The sequence below is a fragment of the Aotus nancymaae genome, unplaced genomic scaffold (genome assembly GCF_030222135.1).
Source record: "Aotus nancymaae isolate 86718 unplaced genomic scaffold, 86718_ANA_hifiasm-v0.15.2.pri h1tg000053l, whole genome shotgun sequence".
NCBI lineage: Eukaryota > Metazoa > Chordata > Mammalia > Primates > Aotidae > Aotus > Aotus nancymaae.
The window spans coordinates 22,178,006-22,200,878 of NW_026988467.1; the positions used below are offsets into that span (position 1 = coordinate 22,178,006).

Here is a 22,873-nt window from a genome sequence, read left to right on the forward strand (position 1 = left end):
CGGCTCCGCGTTAGCGCTGAGACGCCCGGGGCAGCCCCCAAGGCGCGGGCTGTCAGCTCCCTGACAACCCCGGGCTGGCACTGGGGGGCGAGAGAGGTCACCCAACGACCGGCACAGGCCTCCAGAGCAGCCCCGTCTCCGGCCTGCTTCCGGGGGCCACTAACCCGAGCCGCGCGGGCGGGAAGAGGGGTGGTCTCGGTCGCTCGGGGTCCAGCGAGGGCTGGGCAGTAACCAATGGGCGACTGTGGCCCAGCGGGTATCCCTCGGATGCAGCCAATGCCCTCGCTGCGCTCCGCACCCCCGCCATCGCCAGCCCCGCGTCGTAGGACCATTGGCGCCGGCCGGATGGGGACTGCGCGCGACGCCGGCCCTTCGAGGAGGGCGGGGCTTGGAGCGGGGGCTGCGCTCCCGCCTGCGCTCGGCCTCCGCCCCGCCCACGGACGCGCGGCCCTCGGCCCGGCTGCAGCGCGGCGCGGCGGCGGCGAGAGGGGGCGCGGGGCGCGCGCGTGGGCGTGGCCGGCGGGCGTGGCCGGCGGGCGGCAGGAGGCGGGGCGGCAGGAGGCGGGGCGGCAGGCGCTGTCGCAGTGAAAGCCGGAGCAGCGGCGGCGGCGGAGGCGGCCGGGCGGCTGTGCGCGCGTGTGGGGCGCAGGCTTGGCGGCGGCGGCGGCCCGTCTGGAGCGGCCGCTGCGAGGACGACAGCTGCAGCGGGGGAGGCGCGGCCGGGGCTGCGCGCTCCGTGGAGCCGGGAACAGGTGATCCTAGCGGGAGCCCCGCGCCCTACTGAGTTGGAGGGGCGGGAGCCCGCGCTCTCGGGCGCAGCTGCAGCCGCCCAGCCGCAGCTCCGGACCCGGGCATCCCTGCACTCTCGGGAGCCCGGGCAGCCCCTTGCACCCGCAGGCTCGGAAGTGCCTGCTCCTGCTCCCTGGCCCCTCGTGGCGCCTGGCGCCCACTCCGCGGAGGAGCAAAGTTGTGGACGTGTCCCGATAGAGAGCCCGGGTGCTGTCGCGACCGAGCCGAGTGTGCGCGCGCTCGGGGCGGCGCTGACACGCCAGCCCTCTGTCGCCTCGGTCCCCTCCGGAAACTGCTTCTAAGGCTGAAACTTTGGGCACCGACCAGCGCGGGCAGGAGGCCGGGGGGCTGAGGGCGGCTCGGCGCGGGCCTGCGGGCGCCCCTCGGCGCGGACAGCCAGGACGCCGCTGACGGCATGTGACGGCCCCGGCGGCCGCAGCGCGGGAAGGCGCGGGCCCCGGCGCGGCGGGGAGGGCTCGGCCCGAGGGGAGGCTGCGGCGCGCGGCCGGTCTCTGCGGGCCCGGGCCCCGAGCCGTGCCGCCCCTCTCGCCCGGGCCCCGCCGAGGACGCTCCTCCTCTGCCTTCTCGCGGGAGGACTCGCTCCAAACTCCCTGAACTTCGGAGACAGCCCCCCAAAGCGGCGAAACTCTCAGGGTTGGCAGCCCTGCCCAGGGACCCCCATCCCGGGCGGCGCTCCGGACGCCCTCCCTTCGCCGCGCCCCCGCAGACACGTGACTGGACTCCGCGGGCCGCGGGGGTCCCGGGTCGGGCCACGATGCTCATGAGGAAAGTGCCCGGCTTCGTCCCGGCTTCCCCGTGGGGGCTGCGGCTGCCGCAGAAGTTCCTCTTCCTCCTCTTCCTCTCGGGCCTTGTCACCCTGTGCTTCGGGGCCCTCTTCCTGCTGCCCCACTCCTCTCGCCTCAAGCGCCTCTTCCTCGCCCCCCGGACCCAGCAGCCTGGCTTGGAGATGGTGGCCGAAATTGCCGGCCACATCCCGGCCCGCGAGCAGGAGCCGCCTCCCAACCCGGCCCCTGCCGTGCCGGCCCCAGGTGAGGATAACCCCAGCAGCCAGGCCAGTCCCCGCCGCAGGAAAGGCGGGCTGCGGCGCACCCGTCCCACCGGACCCCGCGAGGAGGCTACGGCGGTCCGGGGCCATGGCATCCTGGCCTCCAGGCCCGGGGACGAGGGCATCCCGTTTCGCTTTGACTTCAACGCATTCCGGAGCCGCCTCCGCCACCCGGTCCTGGGAACAAGGGCCGATGAGAGTCAGGAGCCCCAGAGCCGAGTTCGAGCCCAGCGGGAGAAAATCAAGGAGGTAATGGACTCAGCCCCCCAATTCCTCCCACCCGTTGTCCCCACCAAGGAGAAGATCCTCTGGCGCTCCCACCCCTTTCATTTGCCTCAGTCGTTCCTGGTCACGGGTCTACTTCAGGCCCTGCAGACACACTCTGCACCTTCCTCTCTCCTCCCAAACGTCCCACCTCTTCTCCTCCCTACACAGTTTCCCTCCCTTGGGGTCAGTTAATCGTCCCCACCCTGACAGATGGCCGCTGAACCCCGAGACCAGCTGCCCCCTCACTCCCAGACTCTGGTCTGTCCTGTCCAACCCCCAGCCGCATGAGCTCCACTCCTTCCCTTTGTGGAGTTCAGTTTCCTCAATGCACCCTGTTTTTGCATTTGTGGACACAGAGCCACTGGTCACGTTCTTTTTCACTGTGTCACCTTAAGTCCAAAACCCCTGCAGGACCTGCTTACCTGAAAACCCAGGATTTAGGAGGGCATTTGGTGTCCTGCAAATATTTTGTAATCTAGTAAGCAACCTACAAACCAGAGAATGTTGTGCATTCTAACTGTTTCTGTTGAGCTTATTGAGCTTTGGAACAGTTGTACACAATTGTACATAATTGCATGTGATGCAGGAAGAGATGATAAAGCAGTAGTCATGTTACAGAAGCGCCGAGGTTATTGGCTTAACGAGGCCAGTCTTGGGCTGGTTCCCTGTGGGGATTGTACCAGGAGGGATTTAGAAGGATCACTTTAAGTCTGAGTCTTAGCTTAAGAAATCAAAAGCAAACACAGCCTCACAAGGCTTGAAGACAGTTGCCAGTTTGCCACTGTTGACTAAATATTCTGCTGGACCACTGTTAGAACTGCCTGCGAGCCGTTGGTGCCCAGCAATGCAGAGGGGGCTGCAGTGACACCCCCAGGCCACGAGGGGGCCGTGGGCAAGCTGTGGGCCAGGGTCTCCTACCTAGAAACGAGAGGGTGCTCTCCCCTCCCCATGGACTCAAAAGAAAGGGCTGCTTCTGTCTGGACTTCTTGGTTTGCTGCAGGTCGGCCTGATTTCCAGGGAGAGCAGGCAGCAAGGATCAGGACCTGCCCTGTCAAGACCTGCTTAGAGCCAATGGAGAGCTTAGCCAGACAGCCAGACTGTCCCATTCTCCTTGTCTGAACCCTCCCTTCCAGCGCTCACCTCTCTTCCACTTCTTATCTCTGCCGTTACTGTTTGGACACTTAACTAGCAATCATAGGACATTTTGTGAAGTTACAGTAGGAAGCCACAAGGAAGCCGAGTCCTTGGTGTGTATGTGTGCGTGCATGTTTGTGTGCTCTTGGTTCAAAATTTCTGTTGAAATCTCAGGTTGATTGAAAGCTGGAACTTGGAGTAGCTAAGTAAGGGGAGTTCATTTCTCCCTTTCTTGTTAAGAAACTATACTGTTGAATACTCACCTGGACCACCCATAGCTCTTTCTCAAAGCTGCTTCTGAGCACAGTAGCTCTTTTTGCCCCTCTCCACCTCCTAGGAGGGCAGTGACCCCCAGTGAAATTACGTATAAACTACATGCATGCAGTTTTTCTTGGAGCGTCCAGAGCTGCCATCAGATTTTCAAACGGATCTCCCAAAGGATTAAGAATTAACTACTATCCTCCTCAGAAGAGATGCTCTCTGTATTTGCATTTAGATAGTGGCCCATTTCCGATGCCTGGGGCTGGGAGTCATGGCTGGTAGGGCAGGCTGGCTAGTTGGGAACTTGATTCTCCCTCTCTGTGTAAGACAACTTCTTTTTCCAGCAGAGGCTGGGGTGATGCTTGCTGGTGTAGCTTGAGGGTGGTAAGAGGGGTGAGGATTCTGTGCTTTGCAGGTAGGTATAAAATAATGTGATGGGAGAAGGTCTAAGTTGGTGGCCAGATGTCTGGATCTTTCTAGCTGGCATCTTCTTGCACCCCTGGTACTAGCTAGAGGCATGCTGCATATACTTGGAGTTGGTGTTCCACTAGCCCTCTCTTACTAATCTTGAAGACCTTAAGCTCCTTTGAATGGAGAGGGGTGGTTTCTGTTGTTTTGAAACGTATTGTCTCTTCAGGCTTCCTGCCATTGACCCCACTCCCACTAAAATCTGAAAGATGTGGAGTGAGTTTTGGTTTAGTTGTTCATGCAGTTACCATTCCTGCTGTCCCACTCCAAGAGGAACGCATAGATGATTGCTGGAGGACGTCTTTATTTCCTTCTCATTTAAATTCTTTCTGCGTCATGCCCAGGGGTAGATCATTTTAGAAAGGTGTCTGTTTTCACAAAAGGGACTGTTGCTTTCCTCTCTGGTTTGTTTATTTCCAGACATGGATTGATTAAATCCAAGGAACAGAGGGGGAGCCAGCATCAGATAACAAGAGCCCTGTTCTTATAAGATTTTAAAGTGAAAGTAAATATCAGGAGAGAGCCAGAGAGGGTGGTAAAGGAGGCTGAATGAAAACTGGACACTTGGACTCTAGATCAACAACAGACATTCATGAGCATCCTGAGAGACGGACATGGTCACCAGGTCTGTGTTGATAAGATGGTTGAGGCTGCAGGCTCTGGGCATATATATGTCAGGAAACACTCTGTCACTAGAACCAACTGTTTTTCCTTACTTTCCAGTTTTGGAAGCTTGACCAAAGCAATGTGGTGGAGAGGGGAGACCCAGAGCACATGGGTTGGAGTTCCAGCTGACTCTCAACTGTCTGTCTTTGAGCAAGCCACCTCTCCTTCCTGTAAAATGGGGTGAGGGAGAGGAGAATAAGCTGGTTATAGACCCTCTTGCTTCTGACTCTGGCCCCTAAGGGAACTACCAGTCTGGTCAGGGACACCATAGCAGTTGGGCTTTCTGAATTCTGTTTTGAGATATCTTAGTACTGGAACTCAGAGACGATAGTGTGGTGGTAGTGGTGGTGTTGATGGGGTCATGATATTCACTGCTGTGTCTCTATCTAGCACCTAGCCAAGAGGAGCTATTCAGACAGTTGATGAAGTTAATTATTCCCACCATCCTCAGCTTGGAATCATGAAGAGTAAAGGTGTTCGCTAAAATGTAAAGGGGTTCAGATCTGAGGATAATAGAAGAAATGAGGGATGCCATTCATAGGTGGGTTTCTTATGGATTCACGTTCAAACAGACTTGTCTCACACATGGGAATGTACAGCTTTTCAGGGTTATAGCTCAGTGGAAGATTTCAGACTGCCCTGGGTTCTACCCATGATGCTTTGTTGTGTTTTTGTTGTTATTGTTGTTTTAAATGGAGTCTTGCTCTGTTGCCCAGGCTAGAATGCAGTGGCGTGGTCTTGGCTCACTGCAACCTCCACCTCCTGGGTTCCAGGTTCAGGTGATTCTCATGTCTCAGCCTCCCACGTAACTGGGATTACGGGTGCCCCACCACACCTGGCTAATTTTTGTATTTTTAGTAGAGACAGGGTTTCGCTATGTTGACCAGGCTGGTCTCGATCTCCTGACCTCAGGTGATCCACCCGCCTCAGCCTCCCAAAGTGCTGAGATTACAGGCATGAGCCACTGCGCCTGGCCAGTGCTTGGTTGTTGATTTGAGGAACCTCAGTTCCTTCCAGTAAAGGGGATTTTTTGTAAAAGGGTATTAGGCTGGCTGGGCCACTGAGAACACGGTACTGGAGTTGGGACTTCCCCTTGGCCATATGGTGCTTTCAAACAAACCACAAAGGGCCCCTTCCTCTGGGTAGATGCAGCACTAGCACCATTCCAGAGTGCAGGGCTGGGTGAGGAGAATGTGGATTCAATTTCCCCACCTTCCTTGTGCTGTTGGCTCATTGCTCTTATAAACTACTGTTTGTAGCCGTTCTGTTAAGAATCCAAGCTGGGTTCAAGTCCCAGCTGTTCCATCAGCTCTGATTGGAAATTCCTGTTTATTACTGGGCCTCAGCCTTCATGGTAAAACCAAGAGGCTGGCATTTAGGGGACACTTCTCTCTCCTCCACTTCCACCTCTTTACTGTTTGACATTTAGTTGGAACTCAGATACTTTAATGAATGGCTACATTAAAGATCTATAAACTAACAGGTAAGGTTGCTAGTGGCCGAGGCTGGGTCTTCTCCCTCAGGGTACCTGAAATTCGAAGGATCCTCAAAGTAAGAGCTGTAGTCAGAATTAGGGGCTCAGCAGCTCAGTGACTCAAGAGGCCTTTTAGAAGTTGCGGTAATTTCCGAGGGCAAGTCTGACTTGAGGGAGTGGAGGCGGCACTCATGAGTAAAATCTCTCATGCCTGGATAGCAGGCATTGGAGGGTGCCCGTGACTTGGCAGGGAGCGCCCAGCTCTTGCCCTCTGTGCCTGCTGTGTTCAGCCGCCAGGGTATTGCTGGTTATGATATGTGACAGCATCTGAATAAGTCATCTTGGCAAATGATCTTTGTTCCCCATTAACAGGCTGGTTCGTTAGTCATGTGTGGTTTTATTTTGGTCGTTTCTCTGTATATCTGATTTATTGTCACTAGTGCCAGGGACAGGTAGGAAAATTAAAAGGCTTTGTAGCATGTGAATCTGAGCCCATGAGATGTTCAGGATAATTAATATTAGGAACAGCTCAGATTTAAATAGCTTTCCTTCGAAGAGCTCTGTTTGAGTTGCAAATCCATTCAAGATCCTTTCCCTCCTCCCTTGTCCTTCAGTCTTTTCAGTTTCCCTCTTGTCCTGCTTGACAGTACATTTATCATAGGTGGAGACTGGCCCATAATCACTGGACAGGCCCCTTGGAAGACCCTTACCTCCTCAACCCAGCCACATACCTCCTCCAGCTCCTCTGAGAGCTGCAGTTGAGTAAAGGTTAGCACTTGTTCCTACCAGGTGTACAACTTAACTCCCACACGTGGGTTGGGTCTCTGCTTTCATTTCCAGTTGTACCATTTAAGGGAATTAGGCATTCCAGGAGCAGTTGGTTCTCAGGCCCATATTCTTAACTCCGTCGTTAGTGTTAGGGCTAGAAACAAATAGAATGACGATTTTTAAAAGTCAGCTGCCTATTTCACAGTACAGTTAGCAGGGGGGTAAGAATATAGATTCCCCTGTGGTTTTCACAGTGACTGATTTACATCCGAGTTCAAGAAATGCTTTTTCTCTAGCTTTCCCGGTAGACGGATCCATTACTTCACCAAAAATAAATATTGTGATGTATATCAGGCGTACTTTGCTCAAAGGGACTTACATCTTTTCTCTTATTGAAAAAAATAAATCAGCCTTGCAGATTGTAAAGCCCCCAAGCAGGGAAGCTGCTTGGTAATACAGGTGAGCACTCAGCCTTGTGGATACTGACTCTGGCTTGGAGAAGAAACCTCTCTTTGCATCCTAAGTTGAATCTGTGTTACCGGGAAGTGTTGGGAGCTTTAGGCTCTCCCTGCTTGCTTTCATTGGCAAAATTGGGAAGAGCTCCCTAGGGAATGTTGGACGTAGGATAGTTGCCTCAGGCAAGCTCATGGATTTATTATTACATTACTTGAAAATATGGGCCATGCATGGAGCAGGGACAAGTGTCATGAGCTAAGGATTGTTATCATTCCAGTTCTGTGCACCTGCAGTCCGAAAAGACCAGGCTCATTCAAACGAATAAGCCCTGGTTCTTGATTCCCTACTATTCCTGAGCCAAGCAAGGCCTTTATGCACAAGCGTTTGCATAATTTGGGGAAAAGAAACAACAAATGTTCTTAGCTCTGTATTTCCATGCAGATGATGGTAAGAAGCCAAACTGGAGACTCCTTAAAGAATTCCAAGGACTCAAGGACCTTAGCCCCCTCCCTCTTCCTCCTCACTCTCGCTTCACTCTAGGGGCCGGTCAGTAACTCAGACAGCAGGGTTTTGGGCGTTGTAAGTGTAGGGTTGATGCAGCTGAGATTGCTGTTAAGTCAGACCTGGTTTGGTGTCTCCACTCACAAAGAGAACGGAAGCCACAGAGACCACAGCCTCAGTGTGGGACTTAACTGCAGGTGTTTCCTCCCCTAGAAGGGTGTTCTCTAAGATTTGGTTGAGAGCTCCCCACACTTGGCAGGCAGGTGGTCAGAACAGTTCTTACTCACAAGGGGGTCTGAATTTCTTAACTCAGAATCTTCTTTAATTAAAGGCTAAAACCAGGGCAATTGTCCATCTGTTTTAGTGCAGTACCTTTAGTGGTAACTTTTACAGAAGAAACTTTGACATATTGATTAGTGCCTGCCTTGATAGATGATCAATAGTTGTGCTTTTATCTGGCATCTTCTGGGAGTCAGCTGCTCTCAAGGTGAATCTTCTGGGCAAACAGTTGTCACTAAATAGCAACCATTTTCAGTGGCCAAATAATAGGAAGTTTTTCTCCCCTCTGCCATCTTCTTAAGTATCATGCTAAACACAAAATCATTCTTGATGGTTTTGTGGTCACCATAAAATCCACTGTGCAATGCAGCGATGTCCTGTTGGGGCTGACGGGGTATATCACCAAGACTGTTTGCTTCCCAATGTTTGTACTTTGTGATCTCGTCTTATTTTTTTTAACTCAACAACCTTGTATTATAGCTATTATTTATTTAAGTATAATTTATTAATACATATAGTGAAATGACAGATTTTAGATATACAGTTTGCTGTATTTTAAGAAATGCAGAAAACCATGTAGACCACAGTCCTGTCATATACAGAACATTTCCATCATCTCAGAAAGGTCCTCTGCTCCTTACAGATGATTCCTCTATCATCAACCTCTCATCCAGCCCCAATCACATCTTGTTTTCTATCAGCCGAGATTAGTTTTGCCTGTTCTAGAACTTCAGATAGATGGAGTGGTAAGCCAGGTGCAGTGGCTAATGCCTGTAGTCCCAGCACTTTGGGAGGCTGAAGTGGGAGGATCACATGAAGCTAGAAGTTCAAGACCAGTCTGGGCAACATAGCAAGATCCTGTCTCTATTAAAAAAAAAATAACGAGACATGAGGTATACACATGTGTTCCCAGCTACTTAGGAGGCTGAGGTGGGTCGATTCATTGTATGCAGGAGTCTGAAGCTACAGTGAGTTTTGATCAGGCTTTCTAGCCTGGGTGACAGAGCAAGACCCTGTCTCAAAAAAAAAAAAAAAAAAAAAAGTAGGCCAGGCACGGTGGCTCATGCCTGTGATCCCAGCACTTTGGGAGGCTGAGGCAGGCAGATTATGAGGTCAGGAGATTGAGGCAATCCTGGCTAACATGGTGAAACCCTATCTCTACTAAAAATAAAAAAATAAAAATAGCCAGGCCTGGTGGCATGTGCCTGTAGTCCAAGCTACTTCAGAGGCTGAGGCAGGAGAATTGCTTGAACTCAGGAGGTGGAGGTTGTGGTGAGCCAAGATCACGGCCACTGTACTCCAGCCTGGGTGACAGAGTGAGACTCCTCGAAAAACAAAAAAAAAGAAAAACGAAGTGGAATAGTATAGTATATGCTCTGTGGACAAGGGGACAAGGCTTCTTTCAGTGAAGACAGTTTTTGTAATTGATCCATATTGTGCATATCAGTACTTTATTCCTTTTTATTGTTGAGATGTGTTCCTTTGTGTGGTTATACCCCAATTTGTTTATTCATTCAACTGTTGGCCTTTTGGGTTGTTCTGGCTATTGTGAATAAAGCTGCTATAAGCATTTTATGTACAAGTCTGTGTGTGGGCATATGTTTTCATTTCTTTTGTTTAACTGGGAGTGGAATTACTGGCCCATAGAGCAGATGTATAATTGGCTTTATAAGAAACTGGAAGCACTTCCCCAAGTATTAGACCATATTATACTCTACCAGCAATATGTGAGAGTTCTGCATCCTTACCAACACTTGTTATTGTCAACCTTTTTAGGTTTAGCTATTCTAGATGCTGTGTAGTGACATTTTGTTGTGACTTTAGTGTTTCCCTATTCACTGTTGGTATTGAATGTCCTTTCATGTGTTTATTTGCTGTTTCTATGTCTCTCTTACAAAGGTCTGTTTAAAACTTTTTTTCCTTTTTGATGTCAAAAACTCTTCTGTTTACTGTCTTATTGAATTGCAATAATTCTTTATATATTCTAGATACATGTTCTTTATCAGATATATGTATTATAAATCTTTGTTCCCAGTCTATGGTTTGTCTTTTCATTTTCTTAATGGTGTCACTCAAAGAGTAGAAGTTTTCATTTTTATAAAGTCCAGTGTATCAGTATTTTCCTTTTGATGAATGCGTTCTGATTCTAGTTTTAAAAAAACTTTGCCTACCCCAGGTCATGAATAATTTTCAATTCCAGAAGGTTGATCATTTCAGTTTTTACATATAGGTCTTTCATTGACTTCAAGTTAATTTTTGTATGTGATGTAAGATAGGAGTTAAAGTTCTCTATTTTCTATTTAGAGGTCCAGTTGTTTAGCACTATTTGTTGAAAAAAACTTTCCTTTCCCTGATGAAGTGCTTTGATGCCTTCGTTGAACTAATTGACTATATATATGTGGTTTTGTTTCTGGACTCTTCCACTCTAGTGATTTATCTTTTATGTCAATCCATGCTCTCTCTTTTTTTTTTTTTTTTGAGACAAAGTCTTGCTTTGTTTCCCGGGCTAGAGTTCGGTGGTGCAATCTCTGCTCACTCCACCTCCCAGATTCAAGTGATCTTCTTGTCTCAGCCTCCCAAGTAGCTGGGACTACAGGCATGTGCCACTATGCCTGGCAAATTTTTGTATTTTTAGTAGAGATGGGGTTTTGCCATGTTGGCCAGGCTGGTCTCCAACTCCTGACCTCAAGGGATTTGCTGGCCTCAGCCTCCCAAAGTGCTGGGATTACAAGTGTGAGCTACCGTGCCCAGCCAATCCATGCTTTCTTGATGCTGTAGCCTCATAGTAAGTCTTGAAAACAGGTAGTGTGATTGCTCCATCTTTGATCTTCTTTTCAAAATTGCTTTGGCCATTGTAGTTTCTTTGCATGTCTGTATACATTTGAGAACAAATTTTTACTTTCCTTGAAAAATCTTGCTGGGAAGCTGGGCATTGTGGCTCACGCCTATAATCCCAGCACTTTGGGAGGCCAAGATGAGTGGATTGATTGAGCCCAGGAGTTCCAAACCAGCTTGGGCAACATGGCAAAACCCAATCTCTAAAGAAAAAAAAAAAAATTAACCAGGTATGGTGGTGCGCACCTGTAGTTCCTGCTACTGGAAAGGCTAAGGGGTGGGAGGATTGGTTGAGCCTGGGAAGTTGAGACTGCAGAGAGCCATGATCGCAACAATGCACTCCAGCCTGGGCAATGCTGTCTCAAAGTGAGACACTGTCTCAAACAAATTTTTTATTTATTTTTGCTGGGATTTTGACTGAGTTTGCCTTGAATCTGTAGATCAAATTGGGGAGAGTTATCTTAACAGTATTGGGTCTTTCATTCTATGAATGTGCTATCTATCTCCATTTATTTAGATTTTCTTTAATGTCTCTCAACAATGTTTTGCAGCGTTCATGTTCAAGAGAGCTTAAACATATTTTATTAACTGTATCTCTTTTACTTTTTAAATATTGTAAATGATATTCTTTATTTAAAAAAAATTTTTTAATTTTATTTATTTTTATTTTTGAGACGAAGTTTTGTTCTTTTTTCCCAGGCTGGAGTGCAATGGTGCAATATCGGCTCACCGCAACCTCTGCCTCCCAGGTTCAAGTGATTCTCCTGCCTCAGCCTCCCAAATAGCTGAAATTACAGGCGCAAGCCACCATGCCTGGCTAATTTTTTTTTGTATTTTTAGTAGAGATGGGGTTTCACCATGTTTGTCAGGCTGGTCTCGAACTTCTGACTAGAGGCGATCTGTTCCCAAAGTGCTGGGATTACAGGCATGAGCCACTGGACCCAGCCATTTTTAACATTTTAATAGCTTTTGGAGTACAAGTGGTCTTTGGTTACATGGATCAATTATATAGTGGTGAATTCTGAAATTTTAGTGCACCCTTAACCCAAGTAGTATAGATTTTACTCATATGTAGGTTTTTTTTAAATCCCTCTCCCTTCTGAGTCTCCAAAGGCCATTATACTACTAACTTAGCTCCCATTTACAAGTGAGAACATACAGTATTTGGTTTTCCATTCCTGAGTTACTTCACTTAGAATAATGGCTTCCAGCTCCATCCAAGTTGCTGAAAAAGACGTTATTTCATTCCTTTTTATGGCTAAGTAGTATTCCATGGTGTATATATACCACATTTTCTTTATCCATTCATTGGCTGATGGGCACTTAGATTGGTTTCGTATCTTTGCAATTGTGAATTGTGCTGTACTGAACATGTGTGTACATGTGTCTTTTTCATGTAATGACTTCTTTTTCTTTTAGTGGACACCCAGTAGCGGGATTGCAGGATCAAATGGTAGATCTACGTATAGTTCTTTAAGGAATCTCCATAATGTTTTTCATAGAGGCTATACTAATTTACATTCCTACCAGCAGTGTGTGAGTGTTCTCTTTTCACCTCATCAATGCCAATATCTATTGTTTTTTTGACTTTTTAATAATGGGATTCTTGCAGGAATAAGGTGGTATCTCATTGTGGTTTTAATTTGCATTTCCGTGATGATTAGTGATTAGAGCATTTTTCATATGTTTCTTGGCCATTTGTGTATCTTTTTTAAGAAATGTCTATTCACATCATTTTCCCACTTTATTTATTTTTATATTTGACAGAGGGTCTCCCTGTGTCACCCAGGCTAGACTGCAGTGACACGATCTCGGCTCACTGCAACCTCTGCCTCAGCCTCTTGAGTAGCTGGGATTACAGGCATGTGCCACCACGCCTGGCTAATTTTTTCGTATCTTTAGTAAAGATGGGATTTCACCATATTGGTCAGCCTAGTCTTGAACCCCGTACCTCAGGTGATCTGCCTGCCATGACCTCCCAAAGTGCTAGGATTGCGGGCATGAGCACTGTACCCGGCCATTTGCCCACTTTTTAATGAATTTTTTTTTTTCTGATTTGAGTTTCTTGTAGTTTCTAAACATTAGTCCTTTGTTGGATATATAGTATGCAAATATTTTCTCCCATTGCTGTGTGTGTTGTCTGTTTACTCAGATGATTTATTTTGCTGTGCAGAAGTTTTTAGTTTAACTAGGTCCCATTTATTTATCTATTTTTGTTTTTATTGCATTTGCTTTTGGGGTCATAGTCATGCATTCTTTGCCTAGGCCAATGTCCAGAAGAGTTTTTCCAAGGTTATCTTCTGGAATTTTTATGGTTTCAGGTCTTAGATTTAAGTTGTTGACTCATTCTGAGTTGGTTTTTGTATAAGCTGAGAGATAGGGATCCAGTTTCATTCTTCTACATGTGGCTAGCCAGTTTTCCCAGCACCATTTATTAAATAGGATGTCCTTTACCCAATATATGTTTTTATATGCTTTACCAAAGATCAGTTGGTTGTAAGTCTTTGGCTTTATTTATGGGTTCTCTATTCTTTTCCACTGTTCTGTGTGCCTACTTTTATAACAGTATCGTGCTGTTTTGGAAACTATAACCTTGTGGTATAATTTGAAGTCTGGTAATCTGATGCCTCTAGATTTGTTGTTTTTGCTTAAGATTGCTTTGGTCATTCAGGCTCTTTTTTAAAATTTCATATTAATTTTAGGATTACTTTTTTTTATTCTGCGAAAAATGATATTGTTATTTTGTTTGGAATTGCATTGACTCTAGATTGCTTTGGGCAGTTTGGTCCTTTTCACAATATTGATTCTTCCAATCCCTGAGCATGGGATGTGTTTTCATTTGGTTTGTGTTATCTGTGATTATTTCAGCAGTGTTTTGTAGTTCTCCTTGTAGAGATATTTCACCTCCTTGGTTAAGTATATTCCTAAGTATTTTATTGTATTTTTGCAGCTGTTGTGGAAGGGATTGAGTTATTGACTTGATTCTTAGCTTGGTTGTTGTTGATGTATAGCAGTGCTACTGATTTGTGTACACTGATTTTATAAACTGAGACTTTAATGAATTTATTTATTAAGTCTAAGAGTCTTTTGGAGGAATATTTAGGATTTTTCTAGGTATATAGTTATCATCTGTGAACAGCGATAGTTTGACTTCCTTTTTCCCAATTTGGATGCCCTTTATTTCTTTCTCTTGCCTGAATGCTCTGGCTAGGACTTCCAGTATTATTATTATTATTATTATTATTATTATTATTATTATTTTTGAGACAGAGTTTCGCTCTGCTGCCCAGGCTGGAGTACAGTAGCACAATTTGGCTCATTGCAACGTCCACCCCCCGGGTTCAAGTGATTCTTGTGCCTCAGCCTCCCGAGTAGCTGGGATTACAGGCATGCACCAACATGCCTGGCTAATTTTTTTTGTATTTTTAGTAGAGACAGAGTTTTACCATGCTGCCCAGGCTAGTCTCGAACTCCTGAGCTTAGGCAATCTGCCTGCCTTGGCCTCCCAAAGTGCTAGGATTACAGGTGTGAGCCACTGTGCCTGGCCCGTTACTATGTTTAATGGAAGTGGTGAAAGTGGGCATCCTTGTCTTGTTCCAGTGTTTAGGGGGGAATGCTTTAAACTTTTCCCCATTCAGTATGATGTTGGTTATGGGTTTGTCATATATAGCTTTATCATTTTGAGATAAGCCCTTTCTATGCCTAGTTTGTTGAGGGTTTTTATCATAAAAGTATGCTGGATCTTATCAAATGCTTTTTTGCAACTATTGAGATGATCATATGGTTTTTGTTCTTAATTCTGTTTATGTGATATATCACCTTTATTGACTTGTATGTGTTAGACCATCCCTGCATCCCTGATATGAAACTCACTTGATCATGGTGTACTCTCTTTTTGATGTGCTGTTGGATTTGTTTAGCTTGTATTTTGCTGAGGATTCTTGCATCTGTATTCATCAGGGACATTGGTCTGTTGTTTTCTTTTTATTAAGTCCTTTCCTGGTTTTGTTATGAGAGTGATACTGGCTTCATAGAATGATTTAGGACGGATTTCCTCTTTCTTAATCTTTTGGAATTGTTTCAGTAGCTGGAGTGTAGTGGCGTGATCTCGGCTCACTGCACCTCTGCCTACTGGGTTCAAGTGATTCTCCTGCCTCAGCCTCCTGAGTAGCTGGGACTACAGATGCATGCCACATGCCTGACTAATTTTTGTATTTATTGTAGAGATGGGGTTTCACCATGTTGGCCACGCTAGTCTTGAATGCCTGACCCCAAGTGACCTGCCCATCTTGGCCTCCCAAAATATTGGAATTACAGGTGTGAGCCACTGTGCCCAGCCCCAATTCTTCTTTGAACGTCTGATAGAATTTAGCTGTGAATTCGTTGCACCCTGGCCTTTGTGTATGTGTGTGGCAGTTTTAAATTTACTGATTGAATCTTGCTGCTTGTTATTGGTCTGTTTAGGGTTTCTGTTTCTTCCTGATTTAATCTAGGAGGGTTGTATGTTTCCAGGAATTCAGCAGTTTCCTTAGTTTTTTCTAGTTTGTGTGCATAGGAATATTCATAGTAGTCACAAATGATGTTTTGTATTTCTGTGGTGTTGGTTATAATGCCTCCAGTTTCATTTCTAATTAAGCTCATTTGAATCTTCTCTCTTTTTTTCTTGGTTAATCTAGCTAATGGTCTATCAGTTTTGTTTATCTTTTCAAAGAACCAGCTTTTTATTTCATTGATCTTTCATATTTGTGTTTCAGTTTCGTTTCCTGCTGCTCTGATCTTGGTTATTTCTTTTCCTCTGCTAGCTTTGCGTTTGGTTTGTTATCGTTTCTGTAGTTCCTTGAGAGGTTGTGAATTTGTGATAGGTTGTCAATGTGTGATCCTTCAAACTTTTTGATGTAGGCATTTAGTGCTATAAACTTTCCTGTTAGCACAGTGTTCCTGAGTTTTGATAACTTGTTACTGTTATCATTCATTTAAAAAAATGTTTGAATTTCTATCTTGATTTTATTGTTAACCCAAAATCACTCAGGAGCAGATTGTTTAATTTCCATGTGTTTATGTCATTTTGAGGGTTCCTTTTGGAGTTGATTTCTAGCTTTATTCCACTGTGGTCTGAGAAGATACTTAATACAATTTGGTGGATTTTTTTTGTTTTTTGAGACAGAGTCTCGCTGTCACCAGGCTGGAGTGCAGTGGCATGATCTTGGCTCACTGCAACCTCCACCTCTCGGGTTCAAGTGATTCTTCTGCCTCAGCCTCCCGAGTAGTTGGGACTACAGGCGTGCACCACCACGCCCAGCTAATTTTTGTATTTTTAGTGGAGAGGGGATTTCACTGTGTTGGCTAGAATGGTCTCAATCTCTTGGCATTGTGATCTGCCTGCCTCGGTCTCCCAAAGTGCTGGGATTACAGGCATGAGCCATTGCGCCGGGCCACAATTTCGATTTTTAAAAAATTTATTGAGACTTGTTTTGTGGCCTATCATATGGTCTATCTTGGAGAATGTTCCATGTGCTGATGAGAGAATGTGTATTCTACAGTTCTTGAGTAGAATGTTCTGTAAATATCTGTTAGGTCCGTTTTTTCTAGAGTGTAGTTTAAGTCCATTATTTATTTGTTGACGTTCTGTCTTCATCTGTCTAGCACTGTCAGTGGAGTATTTAAAGTCCCTCACTAATACTGTGTTGCTATCTCAATTCTTAGATCGAGTAGTAATTGTTTTGTGAATCTGGGAGCTATAGCGTTAGGTACATATAAGTTTAGGATTATAATATATCCTTGCTGGATTGATCCTTTTATCATTATGTAATGACCTTGTTTGTCCTGTTTTAACTGCTGTTGCTGTAAAGTCTGTTTTATCAGATATAAGAATAGCTGTGCTTGCTCGCTTTTGTTTCCATTTGTGTGGAATATCTTTTCCACCCCTTTACTTTGAGTTTATATAAATCCTTACATGTTAGGTGAGTCTCTTAAAGACAGCAGATATTTGGTTCATGATTTTTTTAAATCTATTCTGCCAATCTGTATCTTTAAAGTGAAGCATTTCAACATTAATACTGAGATGTGAGGTGCTGTTGCATTCATCATGTTAATTGTTACCTAGATACTTGGGTTTTTTTCCATTGTGTTATTGTTTTGTAGGCTCTGTTTTATGCTTTCAAGAGGTTCTATTTTGGTACATATCAAGCTTTGGTTTCAAGGTTTAGAAATCCTTTTAGCATTTCTTGTAGGCTTGATCTGGTAGTGACAAATTCTCTTACTATGTAAATGATATTCTTTAAATATTTGTTTTCCAACTGTTTGTTACCCTTATATAGAAGTATAATATGGTTTTTCTGTATATTAACTTTGTATCATTTGACCTTATTGAATCCATTTTTATATATATACATATTTTGGTAGATTTCTTAGGATCTGTTACGTATGCAATCATGTTGTCTATGTTAAGACAGTCTTACTTCTTCCTTTACAGTTTATATGCTTCTTATTTCCTTTTCTTGCTTCATTGCACTGACTGGGACTTCCAGTTCAATGTTAAAAAGAAGTAGTGAGAACTGACATCTTTGCCTTGTTTTTGATCTCAAGGGAAAAGCATCCAGTCTTTCATCATTAAGTATGATGTTAGATGTAGGTTTTTGGTAGATGCCTTTTATCAAGTTGAAGAAGTTCCCTTCTATTCCTAGTTTGTGAGAGTTTTTATCAGTAATGGGATTGAATTTTGTCACATGCTTTTTCTGCATCTATGGAGATTATGTGGTTTTCCTCTTTAATTCAGTTAATATAGTGAATTATATTGATTTTAAAGGAATGCTAGGCTGGGCGCACGGTGGTTCATGCCTGTAATACTAGCACTTTGGGAGGCTAAGGTGGGCGGATTGCCTGAGCTCAGGAGTTCAAGACCAGCCTGGGCAACATGGTACAACGCTATCTCTACTAAAATACAAAAAATTAGCCGGGCTTGGTGGCACATGCCTGCAGCCCCAGCTATTCGGGAGGCTGGGGCACAAGAATTGCTTGAACTGGGGAGGTGGAGGTTGCAGTGAATCAAGATCACGCCACTGAACTCCAGCCTGAGCAACAGAACGAGACTCTGTCTCCAAAAAATAAAAATAAAAAATAAAAGAATGCTAAATCAAACTTGCATTTGATCTTCTAATATTTTTGTTAAGGATTTTTTTGCATCTATGTTTATGAGGGATATTGGTCTATAGTTTTTTTGTAAATCCTTTGTCTGGTTTTTTGAGGTCAGCATCATGTTGACCTCATAAACTGTATATTGACTTGTATTCAATGTCCCTTTGTTTTCCTTCTTTTTTTTTTAAGATACAGCGTCTCATTATATTGCGTAGACTAGCCTCGAACTCCTAGGCTCAAGTGATCCTCCTGTCTCAGCCTCCAGAGTAGCTGGGACTACAGATGTGTACCACCATATACCATGCTCAGCTTCTCTATTTTCTGAAAGAGTTTGTGGAACACTAATGATTTCTCTTTCTTAAATGTTTCATAGACTTCATGAGTAGAGCACAATATGAAGCCTAGAAGATTGTTTGGGGGAAGGGGTTAATTATTAACTATATAACAGATACAGGGGAATCAGAATTTTTTTGTGGCAGTTTTCTCACTATGTATTTCAAGAAATTTTGTCTTTCATCTAAGTTGTAAAATTTATTGACCTAAAAATATTCTCATTTTCTTTCTTTCTTCCTTCCTTTCTTTCTTTTTTTAATGAGACGGAGTCTTGCTCTGTCTCCCAGTCTAGAGTGCGGTGTTGCAATCTTGGCTCACTACAATCTCTGCCTCCGGAGTTCAAGCAGTTCTCCTGCCTCAGCCTCACAAGCATCTGGCATTACAGGCATGCACCACCACACCCAGCTAATTTTATATTTTTAGTAGAGACAGGGTTTCATCATGTTGGTCAGACTGGTCTCAAATCCTGACCTCATGTGATCCACCTGCCTCAGCCTCCTAAAGTGCTGGGATTACAGGCATGAGCCACTGTACCCAGCCTCATTTTCTTTTTAATGTTTGTGAGATTTATGGTGGTATTCCTTCTTTCATTCCTGTTATTGGCAATTGCTTTTTCTGTATTCTTCTTAAAAATAATTTAGCTTCTCCAGGCGCGGTGGCTTGCGCCTGTAATCCCAACACTTTGAGAGGCCAAGGCGAGCAGATCATTTGGGGTCAGGAGTTTGAGACCAGCCTGGCCAACATGGTGAAACCCTATCTCTACTAAAAATGCAAAAATTTGCCAGGCTTGGTGGTGAGTGCCTGTAATTCCAGCTACTTGGCAGGCGGAGACAGGAAAATCGCTTGAACTGGGGAGACGAAGGTTGCAGTGAGCCGAGATTGTGCCACTGCACTATAGCCTGGACAACAGAGTGAGACTCTGCCTCAAAAAAAAAGATTAAATATTTTCACTCTTTATTTCCTTCCTTCTGCCTGTGTTGGGCTTAATTCACTTCGTTTTTTTCTAACATAAGATAGACACTCATTGATTTGGGATTTACTTTTCCAGATATCTTTTAATTATTGATTTCTAATTTAAGTCCCTTATGTTCAAAGAACATACTCTAATTTGAAGCCTTTGAAACATGAGACCTGTTTTATGGCTAGTTATATGGTTTATATTGGCAAATGTTCCATGTGCATTGAATTAAGGAATGTGTATTGTGTGGTGGTTGAGTGGAATGTTCAATAACTGTCAGGTCAGATAGGTGGATAGAGTTGTTCAAAACTCTATGTGTCTTTACTGATTTTTTTTTTTTTTTTGGTCTACTTTTAAAATCCTTTATTGAGAAAAAATGTTGCTTTCCAACTGTAATTGTGGGTTTTTTACACAATTCCCTTTTGTTCTATCAGGTTTTGCTTCATATTTTTTATATTTATGTTATTAGGTGTGTATACATTTAGGATTATAAAGAATTGACCCTTTTAAAGATCATACATGTATTTCTTCATTTCTGATAATTCTCTTTGTTTGCAATGTATTTTACCTGATTGATACAGTCTTTTCAGCTTTCATGTGGTTAGTATTTGTGTGGTAGAACTTTTTCCATCCTTTTATTATTTTTTTAACCCATACAATGTACCTCTTATAAAGAACACATAATTGGGTCTGGCTTTTGAATCCAGTCAGAATCTGCTTTTGAATTAGTGTTTATTCCATTTATACTTAATGTATTATTTATGTAATTGGGTCTAAATCTGTTTTATAGCATTTTTATTAGTCTCATATCCTTTTTTTCCCCTTTCATGCCTTCTTTTGAATTAATCAAGTATTTAAGATTCTATTTTTATGTCATCCATTGCACACACACACACACACACACACACACACACGCTTTAAGTTATTGTTTTGATGATTAGAATTTTCATCCCTATCACAATCTACCCTGAAATAATATATCATTTCATGTATAATATAAGCTCTTTCAACAATATACTTCAATTTATCTTCTCCCAGTCTTCATTCTGTTGCTGTCATATATCTTACTGCTATATATGTTATAAACCTCACAATACATTGGTATTATTTTTGCTTTAAACAGTCAATTGTCCTAAAGAAATTAACAAATTAGATTCCTTTTATTCACTCATATACTGACCATTTCTAATATTCTTCATTTCTTTCTTATATGTCTTATATCTGTCTGGTATTGTTTCCCTTCAGCATGAAGGAATCTTAACATTTTTTTGTAGAGTAGGCTTGCTAGTGACAAATTTTTGCAGCTTTTATCAGAAGGCATCTCTATTTTACCTTTATTTCAAAAGGATATTTTTACTGGATATAGAATTTTAGGTTGACGCTTTCTTTACACCAAAGATGTCATTCCATTGTCTTGTAGCCTGAATTGTTTCTGATGAGAAGTTATAGAATATTCCCCTGCATATGCTGGTTTCTTCTTCCCTTTGGATGCTATAAGATTTTCAGTTTATTTTGGTTTTCAGCAATTTGACTGGGTTGTGGTTAGGTGTGATTGTCTTTGTTGATCCTTCTTGGGGTTTCTTGAGCTTATTTTGTCTGTGGATTGATATTTTTTTCATCAGTTTGGAAGAAGTTTGGCCCATATTTCTTCTCACTCAACCTATCTCCTTTTCTTTTATCACGAGGCTCTGTTCATTTTTTTTTTTATCCTTAGTGTTCCATTCTCTCTGTACTTCAATGTGGATAATTTATAGTAACCAATCTTTAAGTTCACTGAACCCTTCTGTAATGTACAATCTGTTGTGAGCTTACCCAATGACTTTTATTTCAGATAATTTTTACTTTCAGACTTTCCATTTGGACTTTTTAATGGTTTTTCTTTCTCTGAGATTTCCCATCTGTTCACTAATTGTTTCCATATTTTCCTTAAACCATAAAGCATATTTATAATAGCTTTTTAAAAAAGTTTTTATCTGATATTTCTGACATCTTTGTCATCGTTTGGCCTGTTTATATTGATTGACTGACCTCCTGGGTATGGGTCACAGCTTCCTACGTCTTAATGTGTTTAGCCACTTTTTATTCTATGCCACACATTGTGGATGCTACTTTTTTGAGATTCTAGGTTCATCTACTTTGAAACGGTTTTTCTTCCCTCTTTTTGTTGAGCTGTCAGCTGTTACTTCTTGTAACTGTCAGAACACTTGCCTCTGGCTACTATATTCTCTACTCTTCCTTGTTATTTTCTAACCTGCTGTTGGCTAGGAAATCATTTAATCTAGCTTGTTAGGCTTATATGTAAAGTACAAATAAACAGACATTAAGTAGATCCCTGAAGACTCCTGAATCAAATGCATGAACTTCAATGTACAGGTCTTTGCATAACTTAGATATTTAAAGATTCTTACTTATTTTTTGTAATTGGCATTGGATGAGTGAAATATAATTTTTTGTTGAAACTATGACCTGAAGAGAGACAAGAGTTCTCCAAAGGGCTCCTAATTTCTGGCTGAGGTCATCCTAAGTTATTTGTGTATTTTTTGCTCATCTGCTTTTAGCCGTTAGAAGAAATGTTTATTGATAATTGTCATGTCCCAGTAGCCTCTATCAGTGTGATTTTCAGTATTTTATAACCTGTCAAATACTTTCTCTGGGATTTTTACCTTAAGCCTAATGACTGCTTTTTAAAACTTAGTTTGTAAATCCTCATATTAAAAACACTTTTAAAAAGAGAATTGTTTATATAAATCAAATTGCTGAATTGGTGATCAGAGGGAAGCTAAGTAGCTGAAGGAGTTTCTAAGGCACCTTCTTTGAGGTCTGATCTCTTGTCTCTTCATTCAGTAAATTTCAGTGTGAAGTAAATATTGTATTTTATTGTAAAGGCTGTCTTTCATTTCATTTGTCTGATTTGGGATGGGTGAAGGGATTGAATCAAAGTTTTAAGTCTCTTATTTAAGATCCCTCTCCCCCATCCTTATTCTTGGAATGAACTTTTCAGAGGTTAAACCTAAACTTTGCCAAGTAAATGCTGATTTCCTGGGAAGACATTTCAGCACCTTTTCTGTTTTTCAGCACTTGTGCTTTGGACCTAAATCAGCAAACCTTCCTCCTTTCCAACTTTCCCGGAAGCCATTCTCCATGTCTGTCACATACCTTACAGAGCTCTGGAGTAGTCTTGTTTTTTAATTCTAAGAATCAATGAGGAAAAGAAGACTTTAGTTTCTTCCTTTCAGAACTGGACCTTAGAGAACAGCCTATAAAATAGAATCAATTTTGCTGCTTCAGAGTATAAGGAAGTCCTTTATAGAGAAAGGTTCATGTTTTGGCAGAATAAATAGCAGCTCAGTCTAGAGACTTCTCTAGCAGTTTCAGATACTGGCATTTTTGTGTATATAATTAGGTGAGGGGTAGAGACCCCACACTAACATGCACTCAGAGGTGGTATTGTATAATAACTTCCCTGTAATCATGCTAGGATATC

General features: G+C 43.4%; 1 protein-coding gene across 4 annotated transcripts in view; it reads left to right on the forward strand.

The window, feature by feature from the left end:
• The first annotated feature begins 583 nt into the window (after window positions 1-583).
• MAN1C1 (mannosidase alpha class 1C member 1) overlaps window positions 584-22,873 on the forward strand; it is a 169,576-nt gene continuing 147,286 nt past the window's right edge. For all 4 annotated transcript variants that reach the window (XM_064363495.1, XM_012439973.3, XM_064363496.1 and 1 more), the window contains exon 1: window positions 584-2,104. In XM_064363495.1, coding sequence (XP_064219565.1) covers window positions 1,565-2,104 — 540 coding nt within the window. In that variant the 5' untranslated portion in view covers window positions 584-1,564. The remainder of the gene's footprint in view (window positions 2,105-22,873) is intronic.